The sequence below is a fragment of the Apis mellifera genome, linkage group LG14, assembly GCF_003254395.2.
Source record: "Apis mellifera strain DH4 linkage group LG14, Amel_HAv3.1, whole genome shotgun sequence".
NCBI classification, from domain to species: Eukaryota; Metazoa; Arthropoda; class Insecta; order Hymenoptera; family Apidae; genus Apis; species Apis mellifera.
Genome location: NC_037651.1, coordinates 774,930 through 793,184, shown reverse-complemented (window position 1 = coordinate 793,184; position 18,255 = coordinate 774,930). Strand labels below are relative to the sequence as shown.

The 18,255-nt window shown below is 21.5% G+C and overlaps 1 protein-coding gene across 2 annotated transcripts in view; it reads left to right on the top strand.

Annotated features, from left to right (window-relative positions):
• The window catches only part of LOC725840 (lachesin-like), a 179,032-nt gene that overhangs the window by 136,434 nt on the left and 24,343 nt on the right, over window positions 1-18,255 (top strand). For both annotated transcript variants that reach the window (XM_026445143.1, XM_026445142.1), the window contains one exon: window positions 12,012-12,095. In XM_026445143.1, the coding sequence (XP_026300928.1) occupies window positions 12,012-12,095 (84 nt within the window). The remainder of the gene's footprint in view (window positions 1-12,011; window positions 12,096-18,255) is intronic.

Here is an 18,255-nt window from a genome sequence, read left to right as displayed (position 1 = left end):
AAGAAACAATGTAATTTAACAATGTAAATAGTGCAAGAAAAATTACGCGGATTGCCAACTTAAATGTCCATACTAATTCTCGCTTGTTATAAGAGCTCTAAGTAATGAACGTAATGAAGTAATGAGAAATAGTAGTAAAAATGTCTTAGTCAATTGAGTATAAAATCCTTCTAAAGCTTGAATACATATTTCTTTTATTCCTTTTGTTTTTTCTCTTTCTCCTAGTCAATCGGTAGGAAATCTTTCCAATATTTGAATATACATTTTCTCCTGTCTCTTTCACTTCCACCGACGTTAGGCTATCTCGAAATTTGTTTCTCTCTTTCTCTTTCTCTTATTTTCTCTATATCCCTTTCTCCACGCTTCTTGAGTGGTAAAACTTGACGTCATCCTTCCACAGAAGGAGTTCTATGAACAGTTTCGTTTCGGGTAACCGTATTTCCCTGCTCGTTTCCCTGCGACTTCAACGTGCCGGCTCTTTTCGAGCATGCTCGTGCGCGGCTAACAAAATGCGCCACGGTATGAAATATGTTTACAGTGGAGGCGGGTGAAAGGAAATCTCATCCGGTTGCTTTGCGTAATACGTTTAATAGGAGGACAGTCTCTTTAATTATTAATATTCACGTGGTGTTGAGCCACAAGGATAAATTGTTGTCTTTGGGTTGAAAATCTCGGCTATGATATTATTTTCGAACAATTGTCGCCGTTATAACAGAAGGAAATTTTAGACATTCCACTAGGAATAAGAATAGATCCGTAAGGATAACGCAAAGCTTTCACTCGGATTTATCGTGATATTAATACTGTGACAGCGAGATGGTAGATCTTTGAGGATTTTATAAAGATTATGTAGATCTGGATTGTGGTAGATAGATGACATCAATTTGTATATTTCTTCCTTTATTGATCTGTTCTTTCCCTTCTTACGGAATATTGAGATTGGAGAAATGAATTTTTATAAATTATTTATTATAATATTATAATAAATTATTTATATATGTTTCTATATATTAATATTTATGACATGAAATTTGTTTTAAAAATTTTTTAAATATATGATGATATTATTCAAAATTTTATTAAAAATATAACATGAAATTTTAAAATTTCGAAAAAATAATAATTTAAAATTTTATTTGAATTTATTTTATTTTTAAACTTGATTTTTATTATTCCAAATTTTGGAAAAACTTGAAAAAATTTTTATCAAAAATATATATAAATATTATAATTTATATTTATTAAAGTCCATAATTTAATAAATGAAATGTTTAAAATTTTTTTAGTGAAAATAAAAGCTTATTCCAAAGAAATGAAACAATGAAATTTTCTTTTATCCCTCAAAATAACTGAATGATAGAAAGATTGTTAATAGTAAAAAGAAAACATTTCAAAAGATTGATTATATATAAGTAATGATTATATTGATTATCTATTCTTATCTTGTCTCTTCGATTTTTTTTATATTTCATGTTTTTTTTTATGTTTCAGAGAAACTTCAAACGTCTTTAATTATATAAAATTTTTTTTTTATTTAAACTTCTGTAGAACATGTCATTTATAAAAAAATTTGTTATAGAAAATAAATTAGAATTTACTTTATATAAAGAAATATTACTAGTAGAAAAATTGAAATTTTATTATTTAAAAAGAAATTGAAAAGATTTTTAGAAAAAATATTTCTTGATAAATTTTTAATTTATCATCATATATAGTGAGTATGATAAAGTAATTATGAGCATCTCAAAATTATCATTTATTTTATTTAAATTTTTTCAATAGGATATATCCTAAATATCTTTTTAGTTACGAAAATTTTAAGTATTTTTATATATATTTTAATAGTATATTACAAGGACTTTAAAGTTTTTAAAATTTAAAAAAAAATATATATCAATTTAAAAAAAAATATATATCATAAAATTTTTAAATGACTCTGCTTTTTAAATCTAAAGTAAATTTTGGGAATGAATAACAATAATATAAATCTAAAAGATAGTAATATTTTTAATATTTTTTAATATTAAATATTAAATTTTGATTATTACAAGTATAAATATATAATAGATATATATTCTTTAATATAACTATAACTTTATATTTATCTAACAATTTTTTATATCATTATTATACATTATCATATTATAAATAATAATTTGTATAATAAATAAATATTATTATCCTCGATATTATTATTATAATTAATTATTATTTTTAATCAAATATAAAGTAAGTAAATAAGTAAAATTTTGAAGTATTCACATAATAATAATATGCATTATTTATTTGCAAAATTCATTCATAATTGATAAATAAGATTCTTAAAATTTAAATATTCTAAGAAAAATTAAATTATTAAATTGTTAAATTAGGAAATGCAAATGCAAGAATATACAAATGATGAAATAATAGAGAATTTCCGAATAAGTCTGATTCCCACTAATTGTATTTTCTCTTCGTTTCCGTACTGTCTCGACGAAATGTCGCGCTTCTTTCCTTCTAGTTTTTACAATTGTCCCTCTATGCGAAATATATTTAGTTCGTGAACTGCATGTAATTAGTATAAATTATTACGCAATATTTTTTAAATGTGACTCGTTTAAACATTTGGAGTATTTTATTCTTGAGACGAAATAAAGAGATAATTAAAACTTGAGAATATTCAACGATACAGCTTAAATTCTGAAATATGCTAAAAAATATTTTATAATATTATTTTCTTTTACACTTATTAATATTTATTTATGTATATTTTATTATAAACAATAAGCTTGTTTATTAATGAATTGGTTAAAGTATCTACAATAATTGCATTCATAAATGCGACATTTCGTTTTAATTAAATATTTGCAGAAATATTATTTTTTCAAAAAATAATTTTTCAACAAAATATAAAGATATTTTTTTGAAGATATTTTAAAATTTTTCATTATAACCAAATTAAAATATTTTCTATTATATCAATCGAAATTATCCTTACGACATTGTCATCTAGTTTTTCTTTGAAGTTTTTGAAATAAAATAGGTATCGAAATGGATATCGACATAATCATAATAACAAGATACTTATACTTAATCATAACAAGATACTTATACTTTATTATACTTTTACTTCATAAATAAAACATAAAAAATAAAAAACAACATATATAATAAGTTTATAAATAAGAGTTTTTAAGATATTATAATTTTAATTTATTTTTAATTTATTATAAAAACATAATTAAATATAAAAATTTATTATATAAATATAATTAAATATTTGTAAAAAATCAATTATTATAAAATAAATAATATTTTTTAATACTTCAATTATATTAATAGTTATGTTAATAATTAACTTAATATTATATTCTTCTTACACAGAATAATTAATGTATTATTTAATTTATAGAATTAATAATATTACATAAATTACATAATACTATAATATTCAAAAATTAACTATGTCTATTATATAAAAAAATGTCTGTATTATATAAAAAAAATTTTAAAATATCTGTAGAAAATAAATACAATTGAATGCAATATTGAATTATGAATTAAAATTGCAAGGAAGATATAAAATTATTATCAATGTATTTAAAAGAAATTAAAATATGAAATTAACTTTAAATTATCCATTTATACTCGTTGAATTATAGAAAATATCAAATTGAACAATCCTATTGTGGATGATTTTTTCAACAATTATAATATAATATTAATGTATTTGTTTGTGTATTTGTGTGAAAGGATTAATTCTAGAAATTCTAGAAAACAAACACAGAAGTTAATATACAAAAATATCGATCAAGGTTTATTTATTAAGTTAGAAGCAATTGAAGTTTGCGTTAGACTAAGCAAGATACTATAACTTTGTCTTTGTTACACTATTGTTGCATTATTTCATCTAATATAAATAAATTGGTTGTGACTTAAATAAGACTCAAGCAATATTTTTGTATATCAATTTTTCTATTTGTTTTACTCTCTAAAATCGATTTTTTTAAACATTATACCATGCATTAATAATTTGTATATAAGAAAAATAAAAATATAAAAAGTATAAGTTTCATTTAAAAAAAAATAAGATAATGATATTTTCGAGTTTCCAATTTGAAGAAATATTTTTATAAAGAATTTAAATCAATGTTTCTTTTTATACAATCTAATTGTAAGAATTTAAATATTTCATATTTTCCTAGTTTTTTTATCAAAATTCTTTTTATTATAAATAGCTTAATGTTTTTTAGTAGAAAATAATACAATCTATATTAGCATATTAATTATATGATTCCATTTAGAAAAAATATATAATCTAATGACATTGAAATATCCTTCGAAGAATATCATTCAACTCTTATTTTAAACATTTTTCAATATTATTAAAAATAAATGAAATTATCTTTATAGCTAAAAATTAGTTTCATTCTTTATGTAAATATACAATTTTAATTATTACAACACACATTATTAATCACATTAAATTGATTTTCAAATTTTTCAAATTCAACTGAATAATCAAATTTCCTAATCAACTAATATATTTGTACCTAATCGGTCCATGTTCATACACATATTTAAAATACCGCTAACAAGGCACTTTCCAAGATAACCAGTAATTCTTGCCACGAATTAATAACCTCGTACAGCCTCCGGCTATCATCAAGATGAACGATCCTTTAAAAGCTGATTACAAGTCAGCTGGCCTTACAGTCGTTAAACAAATTGATCGATCATACAGCTTTTCGATTAACGAGTATATTTATCAACATCCTCATAGACTCATATCCTATTAGATGATAATTAATTTATGGAATAATGCGAAGTTTCATAATTCACTCGTGATACCGGCAAGTTTATGCGCTTAGGCACGTGTCTACCTGTCACTGAACTGTCACGTGGCAAAGGTAAGAGAGACACACGCGTGCTGAGAGAAAAAGATAGAATATAAAGGCCACCAGAGGGAGGCACTGCTCTCCTGTGTTCCCAAGTATCTCCCTGGTGACGTATTCATTGAGACTGTTTTAAGCAGTTCGGTGACTTGCGAGACAACTCGGTTATAACGATTGAAGTTTCGTCGTAGCGTAGATTACATCCTCGTAATTACGTGCACACCTCGCGGTTGAGGCGTAAGAACAGGTGTCTTCTCCATGTTCTGCTGACTGTTGGCTGGCTTCCTTAAACCTTAAGTGGAGTGTAAAGACATTAAAGACCAAGTCCTTTCGACTGTACAAATGTTTCTCGTCTTGACGACCATTTTGGAAAAGTCGTAGATTGAGGTAGATTGAGATTTCACGTGGTTATACTGTCTCGTTTATATCCACTTGTCTGCGGATCCCGGAAGGAATCGTGATGGATTCGCTAAATAATGTGGAAGCTCGTTTGCTGTTGTGAGATACTCGTAACGTCTTGTAATGATTTTGGTTACTAGGTGATTGAAGTGGAACACGATTAATGAGGATAGTTCTAGATGTATGTTTGAGAGATCAAGTTTTTGGAGGATTGAACTTGAGTTGATTATTTGGAATATACAATTTTTGTAAAAGAAAAAAGAAGAAAAGAAGAAAAGAATTTTCTTAATAAAAGAATTTTTATATGGCATACAATATAAGATTGTAAATATTTTTAAAAAATTGCAATCTTAGAATACTTAAGAATTTGAATGATATTGCAAATTTTTAAATTTAATATATAAAATCGCTTCGATATTGAAATTAATAAAAAAAAGCAAATAGATAAGGTAAATTAATTTTTTTTGCATTTACAGTAACAGAAAGATATATTTATGAAAAATTTTGTTCAAAAATTTTTTTGAAAAATTGCAAATTTTGAATTTAATTTGAATAATGCGATTTTTAACTATGATAAAAAATTTAAATTAATAAAGAAATAAAAGCAATTGAAGAAAGGATTTTTTGTATAAAAGAGTAACAAATATTTGACTTTTAAAATTTGATTATGTGTTAATTTTGAATTTATATATTTTTCTTTATTCTTCTTTGAAGATTATTTATTAGAGTAAGCCAATCTTAGTCCTAGTGAAGATTATAATATTACACTGATAAAATAATATTTTGTATATAGTTCTAAATTACTTTTAAATTAATTTTAAATATTTAATTAATTAAATTAAAATTATTATATTTCTTTTAGTTTAAATTTTTCATAATCATTAAAACTATTATATGATTAAAAATAAGCACTTATAAAGTAAGTTATATAAATTGATTCTTTGAAATTTTAATTCTCATAAATTCCTATAAATATTAAATATTAAATTATTTATATTGTATAAATCATTCATCAATGAGATATTTGAATATTATATGTCAATATTATATATAACTTTAATCAATATTATATGTAGTCATAAACAGTCATTATTATTTTACATGTAAGAACATTCAAATATCCTTCAATTTAAATAAAAAATTTTAATAAATTTTCTATTAATTCTTTCAAACATATCTAAATAAATAATAAATATATCTTAAATAGAAAATACACATTCCTTTACAAAAAAATTTATTATTTCTTCGATTCTTCGAAATCAAATAATAGGATTCATTTGAATATTCTTCGATAAATATATATAATTATAATTTTCAGAAAAAAATTTAAAATCATTTTAAGTGACTTTTCATATAATATATTTAATAATAATATTTCATTGTTTATGTGAAAATATATTTTATTTTTCAACATTTTCTTCGCCAACAATTCTACGCAAAATGATTCCTACACAAAATTCGTTTCAATAACAGCCATCTTTTTACGAAACTTTCTCGAACCATCGTTCAGGAACCATTCGCAAAAAGAACTACCATCTATATACCGAACCATTTCCGAACGAATCTTTCCGCGATCAATCAGTGCGCACCAGGTGTAACAAATCTTCTAACGCAAGAAAACGACGAATGCATCCAGAGAAGAAACTAAGAAAAGATGTTCTCTCATCCCTGGAAATGCACCGATTTTTGAAAAGAGAGAACGATGGGTAAAAGTCAATCGCTTGCACCTCGCATAGCTAGAAGCGAAATCAACCAGTAAATGAGTAATGAACGAACAAATGTAATTTCACGGTGGAAACGGCGAAAAAGAGAGAAAAAGTAGGAAAAAAAAGAAAATAAAAATTTCTCCAAACGTTTCTCTTTACTCACTTGTTCATACGCCTCCATATGGTAGTCGTTTAAAGTGATCAATTTTTGGCCATGAATTTAAGTAAAATTTAATTACGATAAATTTTGTCTACTTTTCTAGAAAAGTGATATCATTTTAAAATGAATAATATTAAATAAAACAGATTGTTAATGTATTCGTGGAATATCTTTTTGATTTTATATTTAAAGAGGAAAATAAATGGAAAAATTGTGCTGATTCAAACGAACTTATTAAACTATAAGCAATTTAAATTTGCAATAGATGAAATGAAATAAATCGAAAAGGCTGTGATTATAACTTAACTGATATTTTTCTATATTAATTTTTGTTTTGGTTTTTATAATCAGCTCTAAAGATGTTTCGTAAATATTAATTCCTTATTATATTTTATCTATTATATATTATCTAAAATTTTAAATAAAAATTAGAAATGATAAAATAAACAATATTTTATTTTGATTTATTTGTGAAAAAATTATAAAGTTAAAAATTAAGTAAAAAGTTATAAGTTACAAAAATAAATTTGCATTTTTTAAAAAATGCTTGAAACTTGATAATTATATTTTTTTTTGTTCATATAGAATCATCTATTGATTGTTTATTAATTGAATTTTGAATATTGATGTACATATGCAAAAAAAAAATGTTAATATTTAGAGCCGAAATTAAAAAAAATTAATTTTAAAATTCTGGAGAAACAGTAAAGTTTGTTTATTTTATACAAAATTAATATATTCGTAGAAAATTTTTTAATTCTAAAGATTAAAACAAGTTAATATAAAAATTGGTATAAAAAATCAATTAAAATTTCAATTAAAATATTCAATTAAAATTTAATTATTAAGTTATAAGCAATTAAAATAGTATTAAATAAAGCAAAATGAATGAACAAAAATGAGTGATGCAATTTTATATATCATACATCGTATTCTTCAGTTTTTGTCTTGTTTTAGCTAATACAAACTTAAATTGCTTATAACTTAATAAGTAAATCTCAATTAACATTTTCATATATTAATTTTCATATTTGTTTTGACTTCTAAAATCGAATCTCTAAAGAATAATGTCTCAAGAATAATTTATAATATTTAATTATATATATTCATTTATAATTTTGTTGTAATAGCTGAAATGCTATTAAAATTCCAAATTTAAGAGAAAATCAATAATAGAGAATGGTAGGAAAAAATCAGAATAGTAAAAAATTTTGTTTTTTTAATATTACAAATTTTATACATCTCACTTAATTATAATTTACTTTATACAATTTATACAATAAAAAAATTGTATATTATTTTTATATATTATTATAGCATGATTTTGCCACTTTGAATAACTCATTTGTTTTTGAAAATATTAAAAAATGTAATTATATAAAAATTGAATGGTTTGAAAATGATTATTAATTAATTATATTCACATATGGAAGAATAAAAAATTTAATTTTTAATTAAATTTAATTTAATAAATTGCTTTAATTTTTTTTAGATAAAATTATCCTCTTTTTAATGCACGAATAAAATATTTCTATAAAAAAATAAACATATAAAAATTATTAATTTTATTCTGTAAAAATAAAATATAATAATCGATTGAAAAACTTAATTTAATAAAATTGTTAAACGAATATTAATATGACAATATTCAATCACATCGAATGTTATTATTTAATGCATGTCAATTAAAAAGTTGTGATACGCTCATTGGTAGTTTTCTTGGCGAATGAAGGAATACACGTGCACCCCTGAGTCGCTTTACAACCCTGTGATATGTTGCTTCAGTGCAAGGGAGGCGAAATACAAGTGGGATTTAGGAGCTCTTACGTTATTCAGAGTCTTGCAAATAGAGTAATGCGCGCGGATATAATTTAGAGATTCAGTAAGAAAGGAAATTTACTTGATGCATTGTGCAGCCGTTAAGCGTATCATTAACATTAAATTCTGGCTGGTTCCGGTGCGTGTCGGAAAATATATCTGGTGGGGGACGAGTTTTGGCATGCCTTGTGAAATATACTGCTCTTGGAGGTAAGGTGCGGCCCCCCGATGCAATTGCACGCTCGGCTTCCACCCTCTGAATACCGACCGACTTATATAATTTTATGCAACCATATTTTTAGAGACCATAACAGATTATATTGGAGTCTATTTAAGTTCATTCATTTTAAAATGCTGTAATTTAGTCGAGATGTAAGGGAGACTGGGCCATACGTGAATACATTTTTCATTTTTAAAATTTTTATATTTGAATTTTAATTACATACTTAGGAAAAGAAATTAAAAAATAAAAGATAAGAATCAAATCAAATCAAAGTAATCAATTAATGTTTTTATTTGGCTAATCTTTAAAAATTGTATTAAATTATATTATATTAAATTATATTAAATTAATATATATGGATTTTTAATAAATATATATATGGATTTTTTTATTTTTTTCATATCTTAGAATATACAAATTTTATTATTTTTTTCAATTAATAAAAATTTTTTTATGTAAAATGTTTAAAAAATTTTAAATATCAAATCAAATATTTTTTGAACAAGAAGTTCATAAGCTAATTATTGTATGCTTAAAAAGTGAATTAGTTACGATGTACTATTTGTTGTTCTCATATGATACATCAGATATTGTATTATCGATATTAGAATTACAAATATACTGTATTTTATTATATATAAGGATTATAATATACTACTATAATATAGTGTTTTAGATATTGTTTTGCTTTATTGTACTTTTATTTATTTATTCTCATAAATAAATTATATATTTATATATTTTTAGTATTTAATATCAAGGAAGAAATGAAAATTATATATAGGCAAAATTATTAAAAACTATATTAAATACTAAAAAATTGTTAAATATTAGAAAGATTAATAGAAAGAAGTTCAAAAAGGATTTGTAAATGATTAAAAACACGATAGATAATATTATTAATTGCACCTCAAAAAGATTGAAACAGAAAATATCATAATAAAACTAGATTTAAAGCGATATTATCATTTTTATTATTGATTATTATACATTTTTATTATTGATATTTAAATAATCATTTAAATATTGCACTTTTGTTCATAAGTTATTAGAAGATATAGATACTTAACAATACATTTCAGAATATGAAAAATATACTATGATAATGTAATATCATATAATAATTATAATAATCTTATAATAATTATAATATATTATTACATTTATTTTCTAAAAAAGTATTTACATTTAAATGCTTTCTAATAAAAAGTAAGAATTTTTTGAATTATTTTGTAAAATTTCATTATATAAATGTATAAAATGTATAAATGTAATAATATATAAAGAGAAAAAGAATATATAAAACTCAATTGTATTTTTACAACAGAAACAGAATTATCAAACTTATTATAATATTAATTTTAAAACCTGAGTCATATGTACATTACATTATAAATTAGAATACATTATTTTATTATATGTATATTAATGTAAATATATTAATTAATTAATATAATTAATTTGTTATAATAATTAATATATTTATATTAGTATATATTTTACATATATTATATATATTATGTACATATTATACATTATATACATATAATATGATATATTATATTATACATTATATATAGTATATATATATATATATATATATATATATATATATATATATATTACAATACTATATAATATAAATAATTAAATACACATAATACATTCCTCTTACATTATTATATTCTTACATTATAATAATTTCATTAATAAATTTTTATTTTTTATTTATTTCCATTTATATTATTGAAATTTGAAATAATGAATAAAATTTGTTATTTATATTATATTATAAATATTCATTCATTTTTTAGAACATTATGTTTTTCTCATAATGTAATTATCTTTTAATCATAGTTTATGGTCACATTCCATGATTATAACTTTTTTTGAATTTTTACAATTTTTAACCAACATATTTCAATTATTTTTCAATTATTTTTTATTGCAATTTTATTTTTAAAGATTTGCATAGTTTTCACTATATACACAGAGATATTTGAAAATTCTACTATGAGTAAACTAATTAATTAATTAATAAAAAAAAACCAGAATGATTAGATAGGAAAATATTTATAAATGTACGAGTTATCAAAAAAATTTTCAAGATCTTTCATTAAAATGTGCATAAAAACTGTAAAAACCCTCGAGGTTTAATTAATCGACGAATACGAAATAATTGTATTGATTTAACACCATCTATAACGAAAATCCATCATAATGTTTTCGGTTACGAGGATTTTATCCCAAAATAACGTCCTGTTGTTATCATTACAACGTATTTTCATTAGCTATAATACGAAATTTGTTCATGTAATATTAATATTAATGCATTCGTTATTGAATGAAATTCAATGTTTTCATTAAAATTTTCATAATATGTTAAAATGTTTATAAAGATATTAAAAATCTTGCTTTGGACTTTTAATGTATTATATTTCAATATATACAAAGTGTTAATATATTCATGAAACATCTTTAGAAGATTAATTCTAAAGGCTATAATAAATAACATAGAAATGTTGCTCGAAATTTTATCATTATATATATATATATATATTATATATTTATTATTTATTATTATATTTAGTTTACATTGAATAAAGCGAAACAAAGCGATCTTTTCTATTCGCTTCGTCTAATTTCAATTGCAAATATAATTTAATATGTAAATTAATGTTTTTATACATTAATTTTTGTCTTTGTTTTGGTCTCTAAAATTAACTTTCTAAGGATCTTATAAATGTATTAGTATTCTGTATATGATATACAATAATAAAGCATATAATAAAGCATAATGCCAGTAATTGATAAAAATTTTTTTTCAGACAGGTATGTTGTCAATCGTCGTGCCACCAGATTTTATTTCTGAGGATACTTCGAGTGATGTCATGGTTCGAGAAGGAGGACAGGTAAATTAATAATAAATCTTTAATTAAATTTATTGTTTCTAATCTATAATTAAATTTATTATTTGTAAGACTTCTATTTTAATTTTTGCATGGAAATAGAATGGTAATAAATAATATATAAATTTTCATAAAACTTTGTATAATTGAAACGAACATTTTTCATTTTTGAATAAATGAAATTAGGAAAAATTTTTAATTCCTATTACTTTTTTTTTGTAAGAAAGAAACCACACTTTTTATTTAAGTTATTGTTTCTATTTAAAATGTTGATGATTCTTAAATGAAAAAGATATTAAGATAAAAAAAAAATTGTATAATATCAGATAAAAATTAATTTTCATGGAAAAAATTTTTTAAAAATTTATCGTTCCTTCAAAATAATTGTTATTCTTTCTTGATATATTTGTTGTTATTAATTTATAATTAAATGTACAAAAAAAGTGACTTAAATAAAAAAGTAGTATAAATAAAATAAAATAAAATTGTTACGTTAGATTAATTAACAATTTCTCAACATTTTATAATATTGACATATATTATGTCTATCTTCCCTCATTAATAATGATGGGGTCAAGTTTAAATGTATTTATTTAAATTCAAATCAAATTCAATGCAAAAGATTCATTTCATAAAAATGGAATATTAAAGAAATAATGATTCAATGTGATATTTATAAAATGAAATATTTATAGACTGATTTTAAAAGAATGAATATTTGTCTATTTCAAATATCTTAGATTATTAGAATATTAGAATTAATCAAATTTTTTATAAAATATGAATAATAATCAAATTAAATATAGAATTATAATAAACAAAATTTCTATAATTTTATTTTAATTTTTCTATTTATAATTTCTATTTCTATTTATAATTGTTTAAAAATAATTTATGATATTATAGTTTGCAAAATACACAAAGAAAAGTAATATTATTTCATAAATCAATTATTTGTCGATTATGAGAATTATATGCAAAAATGTTAAAAAAAATTAATCTTAATGGAATTAATAATTTTTAATAAAATTTTTAATGTAAAGTTTCACATCTATTCAATTAATTCTTGATTATATTTGAAAACATTTTTTTCACTTCTAAATTCATAAAGATACTTGAAAACTAAATACTAATATTTTTTTAAAATAATTAAAAATAATTTGAATCTGCTAATCCATATTTGAAAATTACTTGCTTTTATCACTATAATTATAATTCATAAAATTGCTCTACATAATCGAATTTAATCATCCTAAATATTTTTACTTGACATATTTTCAAATCAATATCTACATAAATTGCCCGTATTACGAAAGAAAAAAAATCCTACGAATATTGATATGAAAGATCATAGTTAATATAATAAATAATAATAAAGATCTCAACTTGTTGCTTGTATACATATTAAAATAGAACATTTCGTAAAAATATGCATTTGACATAACATGTAAATATTTCTGTTTTCCCAAATTTTCTTATCAAATCTGATACAAGAAATATTACTTTTCCACGAAAATTCATCGATGAAATACTTTAAAAAATTCGTTACGCGAAAATCACACGATAAAATTCTATACCTAGTCATAGCAGTGAATTAATTGTACCTATATCGCGTTAGCATTCAATCTCAGTGAAATTCGGTAATTAAAACTATAGATCGCTTACTAAATTTCGCTTGAGCACGATTAAAAAGCCGCGATGAAATGACGACGTAACTCATAGTAATATCCTTTAGGAACGAAAATTCATGTAACGAGGGCGAAGTGGAATTTGTATTAACCCTTGTTTGTAATATGATAAAATCAGTTGTCTAATTAGAGGGGAGAATAGATCGACAAGATTTACAAACTTTACGTATACTGTAATTTGTTAGGAGAATTATTATGAGAACTATTAACTGAAAATAATTAAGAATGTCGTATTTATACGAGGTGTCGATTTTACCTATAAGTTAAATATCTTTTAAAGGAAGAATATTATGAAAAAAATATTTGTAACAAAAGTTATTAGATTGTATATATTTATATAGTATTAATAGTTTCTTTATAAATAAACACATAAAGATCATATGAAGATAACATTCTTTTTTTAATAATGGAATTATATAATTTTTAATATATTGATGAATTTTATAAAAAAATATTACTTTTGAATGTTGTAAATAATGAATGTTGTAAAAAAGTCGTTACTTTAAGAGATATTTTGACTTATAATAATTTTCATAAAATTTCATAATTTTATGAAAAGAAAAAAACGCATAAAATAATATTCTTTTCATGCTTTTTTTGTTTTTTATATAGTAAGTTTTACTTTTATTTAGTAAGTTTTACCAAATATTTCTTAAAAAACTAAAGATTTTTCATATGAATAATTTAATAATACTTTTTCAAATTATATGATTTCATTTAAAAAATTCAAATTGATTTTCATATAATTTTTACATATCAATATATTAAAAAACTATCAATACTACTATCAATGATATATCTGCTTATACTAAACCTTTTTTGTTTGAAAAGATATTTCACTATATTTAAATAAAACAGACACCAATATTAAAGTATTAAAAAAGTTTTATAAAATAGTTTATTATTTGTTCTTAAATAAGACTATTTTATAAATTTTTTTAATATTTTAATTTTTTTTCAATAATAATCAAATAAAATTAAAACATAATGATTTCATTTTTTAATATTAACATTAAAAGAAAATACATGCATAAGATACTTTTTCCATATTTTTTTTAATCTATTATTTTTATAAATTTTCAAGAAAAATAATTTTCTTAATAAGTTTAATTTAAAGTCATTATTTATGAGACAAATTAAAATTTTCAAATTTAAATAAATATGTTAATGTGAAATCAAAATTTCAAAAAGTAATTTCATCGATAAAATTGCTAAAAAAATGGTAAGATATATCACAATTGCCAATCTAATACCTATTTCGTTGCTAGCATCCTGAAACGTGAGCTTTATCAAAAATGAAAATTTCAATTCCGTCGTTTCTAGCTAACTCGACTATTGAAATGAATAGAAGATACACATCCGGTTGATAAATTGCTATTAATTCATATCCTAGCACTAGAATTAAGCAGTAATTATATTTTGATTTTTAATTGATTACTTAAAAATAAATCTTGGTAATCATTACAAATTATTTAATTAATTTTGTACTTTAATGAAATTATTACAATAATCATTACAACAAATAATTTATCCTAACCTTGTCTAACTTTTTACAATATTCGTTTTAAGAAAATGATGTTGCGTATTTGCGTCACGATACATTTCTACTTTATCTGAATTTCAATGAGCGACTATGGCTAGAAACTTTGAAAGTCGTTTCCTGTATCATCCCACACATTTAAGATCTCGGTCGATGGCCTACCTGTGTCCTTAATTTAAAATTGATAAATACATTTTCCAAGAAACGATCCTGCGAAATCTGGAACGCAATTTGCATTCTTTTCTCACGAATTTATATTTCTTTTTAAATTCGTAAAGTCATGACTCGTATCGTCTTATCGATACAAATTTGACTTAAAAAACAACGAATACTTTATTATTTTATACTTAACTAATACCAACTTTAAATTAAATGATCTATATAAATTTGAATATGTGAAAGTTTGCTCTTGATTTTCGTGTCTAAAAGATTACTAATATAAATATTAATGCACAATACATATTATATTTAAAAGTAAAAAGTTTTTGACCAAACATAAGAATATCTCATTTAAAATAACAAAATTAATTAAACAATTATTAAATAATTAAAACCAATATAATTAAAATTTTATTTATAAATTAAAAACATAATTAATTAAAAATAAATGTTTCTGAAATATATATTTATAGTAAATATCAAATGCATAAGGATAACAAATCAGATTTAACTCATCTTCTTTCTTCTAAATTCATAGAAATCATTTGCCTAAATATTTGTCCACATTTCGAATTGCAAATGCTAAAAATAAATATTTAATAGATTTTCCATGAAAAATCTATTGATAAAAATAATATATATATAATTATTGTGAATCAGTGTTTATAATTTTTAATTACTACTTCAGTTATAGTAACTTTTTTTTCATCATACATTTTATTCATCATGTTTTAGATATATACAGAAATTTTAAAATAAAAAATAAAATATAGTAGTATTCCAAAAATAGTCAATCATGTTGAGTTTATTAAATTTTTAATTTTAATTATCTAGCACACATAGATGATTTTTATTATACAATCTTTTTTTTTTTTTTGAATTAAAATCAATGAAGACAGATGTTTAATTGCACAACTCTTTAATGAAAATAAAAAATAACTTTATATAAAATAGAAAGATCATCAATTTTTTTATATTTTATTAATATTAATGATGTTATGTGATTGCTCCTGATAATAAAAATGTGTGAAATTATTATAATTCCTTTCATTATAATTACTAATTAATACGAAATTAAATTTACACTATAAATTAAAATTCATAAATTGTGGTTTAAGGTATACAATGATTGAGAAGTCAATATAAACGGTAATAAGAATGAACTTTATCTTATCTTCATTACGTGGATATTTTGTTTATGTGAATTCTATGAACGAAATCTTATATAATATCCAATTTTCCAAATTCTAGCTGAGCTTCTATTGTATTATCGTCAACCATTATTCCAATTATATAAACGTCTTTATGATATAATTAGATATGTATATTAAATTTATGATACAAAATAAATTTATGATACAATATAAAAAATTAAATCATTAATAACTATCAAACAATTATCATGTTTACAAAATTGTTTTCAAATTTATATTTAATATATTGTTATGTAATTTTAGAGAAAATTAATTTCAAAAATTTCATGAAGTTCTTATATAAATGAAAATTCCTATTAATCAAATAAAATCATCATCATCTAAAAATTAAAAAATTAGTTGGATTTCTATTATATGAGCATATTTTTTCCCTTTCAAGATTCATAAATGGAATTCTACATTGTAATGATGATCTTTTTTCCTTGCTGACAATACAAATAAAATATCTATAATTTTCCCCATTTAAGTTCCTTCATCATTTATATTTTCTCTTGCTTTTCCAATAGTAAAATTTTTCACGGCAACTCTGTTATTAGACACAAAATATGAAATTAAATATCAGAATGATCTATGTTGCTCATTAGAATTCAACACATTCGTATACGAATAGAAAATTGATTATGTATTTTTCTTGTTTTTTTTTCTACTATGTGGAACACTATATGGCTTCCAAAGATAAAAAATAAAAGAGATAAAAAAATTCCACATGGGAAAATTATCGAAACGGAAGATGTTATTAAAGATAATTAAAGATTATTAAAGATATATTAAAGAGCATGAGCCGATGAAGAACCTCATAGCGGAAATGAACGAAATTTTAAGCCGATTTCATTTTTAGATACTGTAAAATGTAGTTCAAATCAATTGAATTCAAGCGTGCACTTGAAAATCAGTTTTTGAATGAAACGTGGATCGAACGGAACATTGACTATTGTCTAATGATAAGTTGATTACGATTTGATCAACTGGAACCCGATATTCTTTAAGCCAATAGAAAGAACTTTATCTTGTCCCGGAGAAATTAAATTGCGGGAGTAACCTCGATTATTCGAACTTTGTCTTTCGTTTCATTTTGTCAGGACAAGCAGTTTTCATCATTTTATACTTTTTGTTTTTCTCTTAAATTGGATAATATTATCAGATTAATGAATTTTTTGCGAAGTGAAAATTCATCGAATTTTTCACTTTGTATTTATATAACATTAAATATCGTTTCTCCAAAATACAATTACCATTGAAAACAGAATTTAAACTTAACTTTAATTAAAAATTCATGAAACGTTTATAACGTAATAAAATTTGGAATGAACTTAAAATTCAGTTTTGAAAATTAAAAATTTATATAATTAAAAAATAATTTCAACCCATTATTTCTCTCAGCTGCAAATGAAATATATCTATATTTGAGATAAAATATTAGGATTGAGTATTTTTTATTTCAAATAAAAAAAATATATAATTATTTTACATAAAATAAAAAATAAATTTGTTTGAAATAAATATATTTGCAAATTAATTTAAAAATTTTATTTGAAAAATAAATTTTCAAATAATTTAAAAAT